The 10,431-nt window shown below is 35.5% G+C and overlaps 1 protein-coding gene across 1 annotated transcript; it reads left to right on the top strand.

Annotated features, from left to right (window-relative positions):
• Positions 1 to 72: 72 nt before the first annotated feature.
• LOC129809326 (ubiquitin carboxyl-terminal hydrolase 32-like) lies at positions 73 to 9,780 on the top strand. Its single transcript, XM_055859143.1, has 4 exons — positions 73 to 694; positions 4,426 to 4,969; positions 8,620 to 9,012; positions 9,101 to 9,780. The coding sequence occupies exons 2-4, from the start codon at positions 4,568 to 4,570 to the stop codon at positions 9,365 to 9,367; spliced, it is 1,062 nt and encodes a 353-aa protein (XP_055715118.1). The 5' UTR covers positions 73 to 694; positions 4,426 to 4,567; the 3' UTR covers positions 9,368 to 9,780.
• Positions 9,781 to 10,431: the final 651 nt, after the last annotated feature.

Here is a 10,431-nt window from a genome sequence, read left to right as displayed (position 1 = left end):
AGTGGTCGTTTGGCGAACCTTCCATATTTTTAAAAGTAATAAAGCATTACAAATACTTTATATTTTGTCAAAAAATCGCCTTAAATTGCAAATACCAATTTTTTAAAAAGATCAATATTTATCGTCCTTTCACTTCAAGTTCCCTTGTGCCTTTTTTTTATTAATTGTGGTGGAGGTTTTAGTAGACAAAGCACAAGGAAAGAAAGGAAAGAGAGAAAGTGTCTCTCAAGAATGCAGAGATGTTTCTTATTGCAGCAATTGGACTTGGGCACAAGTCCCGAGAATGCCTTTGTAACGCCAAATTATGTGCCCAACAAGACGATATCCACGATGAATTTGTTGACGGAGAGGAATGGGGAGCAACCGGGGGCGCCAGCCAAGGACAATGACTCAGACGGGGAGTGACGGATGTGACCGATGCGTGGGTGAATTTCCGCCCAATGTCTTCGTCGGATGACACGGCAGAAAGCATCGCGATACTTGATAGCTGTCCATCGGCAACTCAGTCGTCAGGATACGTATTTTCTGTCGTATCATAAGACAAAACCACATCTCTTTGGCACTCCTCTGCTCATTCCTGTCACGAGGACAGCACCAATAAGGATCTCTATTGTGCTGTTTGGCTCCAAGTGGCTCGTCTGCTCAGTCCGCTGCCTCCAACGCCGCCGGATAGAGCAAATCATGCTACAGATTGGTAAGTTTTTTTTCCTATTGAATGCTTTTTCTTGACATTGACCGCAGTAGAAAAAAAAACATCCAAGTATCGAGATTACCCAGAAGATAAAGTATCGAGAACAGTTGACTTTATTATTCATTCTTCGGTGTGACCTTTCTCATCATTTTTTTTTTAATTCTCGCGTGTTTGCAATGGACAAATATTGAATGAGATCAAATAGACATCTTCCACTCAATGTGAGGCATTTTCCCAGCAGCTCAATGAAGTAATCAGTCCAATCCCCAAAGGGGTTTGTCATTTTGGAAAATTAATGCCCCTTTCGGAATTAAGGGCGATTTAAGGATTTAAAAGAGAAAATATGAAAATTTCTTAGAATATTATCGACCTTTCACATTTTATTAAAAGATTTATTCAATATTTTGGATTAAAGCAAATTGTGTTTATGTAAGTGGCCTATTTAGCTCAGAATGCAATTAGTAAAGTGAGGTTAGGCTGTACATAACCAATGAATAAGCCATGGAAACTTGCAATAGAATTAACTTTTGCGTCAAATTCTGATCATTCGCTTGAATTTGACGCAAAATTAAAAAAAAAATCTTGGAATTTGATGCCGTCATTTCATGAAATCTTTATTTGACTTTCCATGGAATCATTGTGGAAAATTCCGTGGAGTTCCGTGAGGTATTTCACTTAAGAAGAGTCCGCATATTTCCATACAAAAATATCCTGGAACATTCTACAATCTTTCAGAAGATTTTCTCCGGATTTTTCACTAAGACTTTTTTGTTGGAATTTTCCTGCTCTTGAAAAGACATCCTTGGACATTTCCGTGGCAAACCCCATAAAAAAATTTCTAGGAAATATTACAAAAAAATATCCGCTAGGGGGAAGTGGGGCACCTTTGAAAATGGGATTTTTCACCTAGTTTTAAATAAAAAAGAGCTTTATCGTGATATAATTTAGCTGCACAAATAGATTGAGAAGCTAAATTATATCACGATAAGGCTCAATTTTATTTAAAACTAGGTGAAAAATCCCAATTTCAAAAGTGCCCCAGTTTCAAAGGTGCCCCACTTCCCCCTATAAATCCATGGGAATTTTTTTTCAATTCAATTCAATTTGAAATTTTTTTCATGCCTAAAGATACAATGCTGTTCCTATTTAAGGCTATACAAAACTCATCATAAGTTTTAATTTTGTTTAGATTTAGTTTGAAATTTTTAACAAAAAGATCTGTGCAGCGTCAGTCTATGGAAAAATAGAGGATTAATTCCGCAGATTTTTCCGCTAGTGATTCCCATTCCGTTTTTTAATTTGTTATAGGGACTGGTACTAAAAATCTCTAAAGTTTGCTCATAGTAAACGCGTGCGGAAATTCCATTGGAAATTTAACGTGAAAGTCCGCTCATTCCTATAGAATTTGACCCTAAATTTCCGCAAAGTCTTCCATGGCATCTTTCCTAGGAGAGGCCATGGAAATTGTGCATTTCATGGGAAAATTTGAATAGCATTCAGTGGAAATCCAGGGTCACTTTTTTGTGGAAGTCCATGGAAGATTTCCTCATAGCAAACTTCCGCGGAAATTCCATTGGAAATTTAGCGTCAAATTCCGCTCAATCCATGGAATTTGACGCTAAATTTCCGCAAAGTCTTCCATGGCATTTATCCTCTAGGAGAGGCCATGGAAAATGGCCATTTCATGGAAAATTTGAACAACATACAATGGAAATCCAACGTCACCGTCCATGGAAGTCCATGGAAAGTCAAACTTGAAACGTCCGCGGATTCCATTGGAATTTTCCATGGAAAATTCGACATGGTTTACTATGGATTTTCCATGAATTCCACTGCAACACGCACCCTCCACCCAGAACCGGGTGGTCCGAGTGGATGCAGAAACTTCTGCCTCCACCCAGAATCGAACTGGAGACCACTTGCTCTGATTGATGATTCTCTGTACATAAATACAATGGATATTGAACAGAAAATTCGCAAAGGTCTCACAATAATCAGCATACCCTTTAAAAATGCGAAACACTTCCTTATTTCCATAAATTCTCCGCGGAATTTTCCATTTTGTGGTGTTTAAGGCTTCCATGGATTAAACTAAAGGAATTCCATGATTTTCCCATGGATTTTTCCAACATTTTTCCAAAGTAATCTCCCAAATTGATTAGAAAATTACAAAGAATTTTATATGGAAAATTCCTACAAAAAGGAAATGTTAGAAAATTCCACGGAATTCTTCATGGAAACGCCCGCGAAAAGAATAAGACAACTCCTCGGAACTCTACACGAAATACTAGCGAAAAATCGGGTACACTGAGAAAAAACCGGGGCGCAATTAACTTTTTTTCCTCATAAATTTAACACTTTTTAGGTGTACAAATATATGAGAGGTGTGCAAGAACCGTTTGAAACCGAAAAAATGTCAAATAAAGCTTGTTCGTCAATGGTCAAAACGCTACCTGAGCAAACTTATTTTGACATTTATTCGGTTTCAACGGTTCTTGCACACCTCTGAAATATATCAACATTTTTAAATGTTAATTTTACATCTTTTTAAGGGCAAAATTAACATGGAAAAGGATAACTTTAACCCCTAATACACATAAAAAGCGTAATATTTACACCGATATCGGATAAATAATACAGTAGACTCTCACTCAATCGGCTCTTTTTCAATCGGGCGACAAATTTTGTTAACAATTTTCACGTTTAATTATAAAGCTAATTCGCTCAAATTCGCTGTAGTTTTTCCTATTTTATCGTGATTCTTTATAATTGAGCGCTTTTTGTGGAATTTACAAAGGCTTTGACGCTCAATTCTATCGCTAAACCGGATGACATTTTGCCCCATATTCCCGATTGAGAGAGAGTCTACTGTACAGGGTAAAATAAACATTTCCTGAATGTTATTTTAACTTTTTCGGATTTCTCTCAGTGTCAATTCAAATTCAATAGATTTTTGTTCTAAAGTGAGATATTGTGGGCGATTGTCTGCAGAGTAGCCTGTATTAATTTTTTTAGTACAGTCAATTCAATTTATTCAGCTCAAGTAGAATAAACTGCCGTCAGTACAAAGATAGCCCTGTACAACAATGCCAGGCAATGAAGAATTTTGGAGGCTACATACTCTTGGCCCTCACTTTTAGTACATGAGCTAAAATTCATTTTATATAATATTTAGCAGTTTCCAATGCCGCAAATTAATTTTCTAAGAACTGAAAATTGAAAATAAATATTCGTAATATTTAATGTTCTTTTTAAAAACGTATATGGTATGTGCTAAATTTAGACCAAGTTGTACTAAAATTTAAAATATCTTTAATTATTATTCACGATGTCTTGGATCTTTGATTTTATCTTTAATGACGACATTTCTCAATTCTAAAGGTACAAAATTTAGTACAAAAGAATATCTGTCTTCATGTACTAAAAAAATATGTCAATTGCAATTTAAATTGACCAACCCCTTGAGAAGTAAATGTTTCTGTGTGGTAGCCGGAATTACACTCGCAGATACTGAAGAATGTGACTCAAAATTTAAACAATTATCTCATTTAACTCAATTAAGAATTTATTTTAGCCTGAATTTTTCTTACATAATTTTTGTGATATGAAAATTTTGACGGTAACTTGGAATATCCGTTTGTTTTTTTTTTTCTAAAAATATTCCATTTCACAGCAATAATTTGCTAAATTGCTGCTTCCCCTCTCAAAAAAAAAAAAAAAAAAATTCTTTGCAGTGACGATAGCTTGGGCTACGAATTCCCGTTTACGTTGAGAGCAGTGACTGGTGGCGGGAGGATTTGCGCCCTCTGCCCCTGGTTCCGTTTCTGCCGCGGCTGTGAAATATCCTGCAATAATGATTCATTGATCAGTGGCCTGATGGCGACACAGAACATTCAGCTTTCCAGTACTGCATCCACTCCCATCATGTCACATCGTGTCCCAGAGCCACGTTCATCCATCCACCGGAGGACTCAGAGTGAGATTGGGATGAGCGGGGAGGTGGGTACATCAATAGACTTGAGTGCAATCAGCATAGCAATAGACTGGGACCCGACGGCGCTGCATCTGCGGTATCAGAGTACGCGCGAGAAGGTCTGGACGGAGCACGAGAGTGTTGGAGTGTGCAGGAGGCAGCAGACGGAACCTGTGGATCTCAATCACTGCCTCAGGGCATTCACTAGCGAGGAGAAACTGGAGCAGTGGTACTACTGTGGGCACTGCAAAGGCAAACAGCCGGCCACGAAGAAGCTGCAAATTTGGAAATTGCCTCCGATTCTCGTGAGTAAATCTTTTATTTTCCTTTTTATTTATTCATTTACCAAATGGGAAGCTGTGAGCTGATTTACCTAAAATATTACTGAAGACCCTTCCTGAGTATTTTTCCTTTACATTTTCTTTGAGATTAAGATAAAGAACAGCACAGGGACGATCTACAGAGACTTTTTTCTGCAAAAAATATTTTCTAGAAATCCTTCTGAACGGTGTGATCAATTTTTAGCTTAAAAATTAGTTGACCAGAATTCAAACGAATTAGTAATTGCAGGCATCTTATTCCCTTGAATCCTTGTATCCATTTTGAATTATTTGTAATCCTCTGGTTCCTCTACAAAAACAGTGATATAACCTGAAATAATAAGGAGGATTATTCTTGACGTCCTATTGATTATTTTATCACATTTTTGGCAACAGGATTTCCCATTTTAAAGATTTGTTAAGAATTTCCTAGATACCGTTTCGTCTTATCATTCTTTTCCTTATCAAATAATTTGGTTAAAAATTTAACATCTTCAAAACACTGAAAAAAGAAACATATTTTTCCTTAAATAAAACTTTTGGGAGCGAAACATATATGCAGGAAGCCAATTTTACGATTTTGATGAAAAAAAAGGGGCGGCAAAATGTCCCAGGCTTTCCAAAGTGCTCGAACTCGTGACCCAGATGCTATGCCTCAAAAGTACTTTCGCATCTTGTACCGTTTACCAGTTCTCAACCGATTTGAACCGATTCATAAATCACTCAAAAATCCCACAAAATAGTCTTAAAATTAATAGAACCGATTTTCGGACAAAAATTACTTATCGGTTTATTACCGATTCATTACCGGTTTACTACCGATTTAAACCAATTTATAAATCATTCGAAATAATTTCCTAAAATACTTTAGGAAAAATAAAATGGAATTTCGGATAAAAATTAGTTATCGGTTATGAACCGATTCATTACCGGTACATAACCGTTACTAGAAAAAAGAAGAAAAAAACCTGTAGTATCGACTTATTCCAAAAAATACATAAAGACTTGATAAAGATTTTAATCTTCTCTATATGAGCCATATGAGCATTGATCCCAGTATATAGAAGCCTTTAGAGATAATTTTAATTCTATTTCAGTGTAATTTAGTAGAGTTGCTTTTAACTCTCTTTGTAGTAATTCTTATACTCATTTTGTCCCAAAATTAATTTTTTCAGACAAATCGAAATCTTGGTAATTTATTTAATAATTAATTTTTTTGTTGATCTCGATTTCCCCATATTGCAAGATACTCGTATATGATGCATATGACAATTAAACATATTTTTATTTGATGTTCCATACGAATTTTGCAAAGGAAAATTATCTCGACTGAAGTATATCATTAAGTCTAAAACATTTAAGCATATGCTTCAGTCATAAATTATTTTATACCGGAAAAAAAGTAATAGATTAATTAATTCATCTCGGCGATAGAGACTTTTCAACTCTATGACTTATTTCTTAAATATAAAAAAAAACATTTTTATCTATTTTATCCTATTTAAAATCTATAAAAAAAAGAAAATATTTCAGGATTGAGCAAAGATTTGATCAAACATTTTTGAAATGAGAACATCTACCTTGACATCTTTGATAGAAATGGCTACTACAAGAGGAACGTAAATGTTTATCATAAAAAAATCAAATCAAGATTCACTTTTACTGAGAAATATAATTTTAATAAATAATTTTTTGATGAATTTTTATTATTAGCTATGAAAGAGATTTTTGTGGATAATTGAATGTTTTATTTTATTCGGAGATATTTTTAAGAAAATGCCAATAAGGTACATTTTTCTTAAACTTTTATTAGAAGAAAAACTTTTTGTTGTTTTTTTCTTTTAGTTTATTTGGAAGACATTTTATTATTCTTTTTTTGGATTAACCCGATTAGGGAAGAGTTTATTTTTTCTTGATAACCACAGCAGGTACTATAATTTTTGCACCATTAGAAACATTTGCAATTGAACATCTTTAAAATATTTTTTTTATTATTATTATTGCATTATTATCATAATGCAATAGATTTCAAATTTCATTTAAAAACAAAATTTATTATAGATACGTTTTTCGTATTTTAAACCAGAATCACCCTTGAAAAATGTTATATAATGGCTCCGCCACACCTTTTAAGCTGGCTGTACATTAGACATAATTTATTGAAATATTTCTTTTCAATGTCAAATATTGACAAGGATTGCCTCCACATTGCAAAGATTTATTGACATAAAAGTTTCAATATTGAAGAAAATTGTCCAGTGTGTAGGCAAATATTGAAATATTTGTTTCAATATGGAACATTTTATTCAATATTTTATTTCATTATTTTGAATGGCTACAAACTAGGCCAAATTATTTCAATAAAAAATTTCAAAGTCAAATTGAAATAAAATTTCAAAGAAATTCTAAATATCAAATTGATTTGATATTATTTCCTTCAGAACATCACAGAACTGCCAGATTTTTATTGTTTATGAAACACATCCAAGATCAAAATCCAAGTCAAGACACATCTCTCCTGCTTCCTCCAGAAATCCCAGATTCTTGGAATTTGGTTATTTATTTTGTTCAATCTCCTCAAGAACCCAACTTGGTCAGCACTAATCACCTGCTTCCTTCAGAAAATCTCAGAGCTTCTGGGATTTTCTTGAATATTATGCCCAAAGCACTTCAGATACATTCTGTGGTCAGAGGATTCCTGCGACTTCCTCCAGAAATCCCAGATCTTCTGAGATTTTCTTGTTCATTATGCCCAAAGCACTTCAAATAAGTATAATTTTATGATACGAATTGGAATCCTACAGAGGGAACGAAGGCTTGTGGTTGTGGCCATCCAGTCCTTTGGTCGCGATGGTAAACTCTCCTACGGTATCATACGAAGCATGATCCTGAAAGTCTGTGAGAATTCAATTAATTAATTCTATTTGGCTTTTGTTTCCAATCTGAAGTGTTTTGGGCATAATATGCAAGAAAATCCCAGAAGATCTGGGATTTCCTGGAGGAAGCTCCAGGGATCCTCTGACCACAGAATGTATCTGAAGTGTTTTGGGCATAATGAACAAGAAAATCCCAGAAGATCTGGGATTTCTGGAGGAAGCTGGAGAAATCCTCTGACCAACTTGGGTATTTTTGGGTGTTCTTGACAAAATACGGAAGAAAATCCCAGATGGTCTGTGAATCCCTGACTAGACTGGTGTTTTTAATATTGAAGTTTTAATATTGAAGTCAATTTGTTCAGTGTGTAGGCATGAAATATTGAAGTTTCTTTTCAATGTCACTTTGAAATGCTATTATTTCAATAATTTGTCTAATGTGTAGACAGCTTTAGTCTATCTAGGGAATTAGGCCTATCCTCGAGAATGTGCAAATACCCGAATATCAGCCTGTGTTGGGACTATTCAGAGCTTAAGTCTCCGGTCGGTCTGATTTGAAGTCTGTATAGGTCGCACTAGGGACGTTTTACTTTCATAATATCGTATCCCAATTAAACGCAAGGGCCCTTAGCTAAATAGAGAAAACCTACAATCTTTTAATTTTGGTCTCCCTATCTCCCTGGGTTCGCTACTGCTCACGGATTCTCAAAGAGTCAAGTGGTCAAATTCCGATTTTATTTGGAGATCTCAATGCTTTTGTAGATAATCCACTTGAAGAGGTTCAATTTCGTGAACAACAAATGGGTAAAGTCGCAGAAAGTCGTAAACTTCCCCTATGACGAATTCGATCCCACGCCCTATCTTGCGTCTGTGCCCCAAGAGACCATCCTACGCCATCGTGAGCTGTATGCCAATACGCCGAACGTCGAGGAGAGAATCGATGAGAATTGTGTGTTTAGCCCTTCGGCGGGGGCTGAGGAGAGGAGGAAATCGTGCGTGGAGAATGGGGAGAGGCAGGAGAGGCGCAAACGCCTGATTTCGGGCAGTTTGACCAAGACTCCGGTGAATGATGAGGATCTGGTGGATTTTCACAAGCACAAACTCAAGAGTGGCCAGGATCCGCTCGATCTCAAGTACCAATTGTATGCTGTTGTGGTGAGTCTCCTATTCTTCTTTGCAGGATTTTTTTACAGCCTCTTTTTTTTTTGACTTTCGGGGACTTTTTCCTTTCCTCTCTCTTCAGTCACATTCCGGAATGCTCAATGGGGGCCACTATATATCGTACGCCTCAAATCCGAATGGATCGTGGTTCTGCTACAATGACAGCTCGTGCCGGGAGATTCCCCATCGACCTCAGATTGATCCAAGTTCTGCCTATTTGCTGTTCTATGAGCGCAAAGAGCTCGATTACTCACCGTATTTGCCCAAAGTATCTGGACGCCAAATTGTCAATGGAGCCCTCGATGTGGATGATGAGAGTGATTTGCGAAAGATGTGCACGATCGCTTAAAATTCTAAAAAAAAAAGAAAAAGTTAATGGACTCTGTGGAAGAACTAAATTCTACCATTTATTGACGATGATGTTATCATTTGAAAAAAAAAATCAGTGAATTCTTTTTGTTATTGCGTCATACAGCCTCTGTAAATATCAACATTTACAACTCCTGAGCGTTATTCGTTACATCTATCTTTCATTTTTTTTTCTTTTTAAGGTGTCTACATATTTTTGTTGATTTATTCGAGATGGATGATGCTAAAGTCTTTTTTGTTGAGTAATTTCTAGTGATCATTTCATTTATACACTAATATCCCCCCACACATATTGCTATAAATATATTTTATTTGTTTATAGAGAAACATGGAGGAGAAAAATGTGAAAATTGCATTCCTAACGAAGAAAAAACGTATGAGAATATTATAAAATGGTCTTTTATTTTTTTTTTTTGAGCTTTTAGGAAATTGGGCAGTTGAGCGTTGCTTTTTGAAAGGTAAGTAGAATTTTTTGATCCATTAGGGCTCCTTTAAACGGGGATATTATCTGTTATAATCTCCCCAGGTGTGTCTCGGCTAAAAAACATAGAAAATTCATTTCGAATACATTGCAAGTGTCTTAGATACCAGAAAATATCATAGTCTTTTTTTTTCATTAATAAGAGAATACACATCCTTAAATTGTTCGTTGAGAACACAGAGTTTTCGGTAAGGAAGATCTTATGCGCTGAAAAATACGTGAATTTGTACTGGGTTAAAGCTCAGTGGGAATGGTAGGTTTATTTCTCAGAGCAGCTTTTGAATAAAAATCACTCCGTTTGGTTCAAATGGATCCTTAACCTTCTTTGTAGAAAGGATGAGATAAGAATGACGGTGAAAGAGTCAAAATTGATAATTAGGTCATCTAGATTACTTGACATTTTTTTCCAAAATTTTTCCATTACCTGAGGAAGGAGGAAAACCCAAGGGAAACCCCTCCAATGCGTCGTTGGAGAAAATAAAGAAGAAAAAGCATCAAAAGATATTCATGTATATTTTACTTAGACGTTTCTTTTGTTCTGACATTTTAAAACAAAATTTTTG

This window comes from Phlebotomus papatasi, unplaced genomic scaffold (assembly GCF_024763615.1).
Source record: "Phlebotomus papatasi isolate M1 unplaced genomic scaffold, Ppap_2.1 HiC_scaffold_602, whole genome shotgun sequence".
NCBI classification, from domain to species: Eukaryota; Metazoa; Arthropoda; class Insecta; order Diptera; family Psychodidae; genus Phlebotomus; species Phlebotomus papatasi.
Note: the sequence above shows the minus strand (reverse complement) of the source record. Positions and strands in the feature narration are given on the sequence as shown.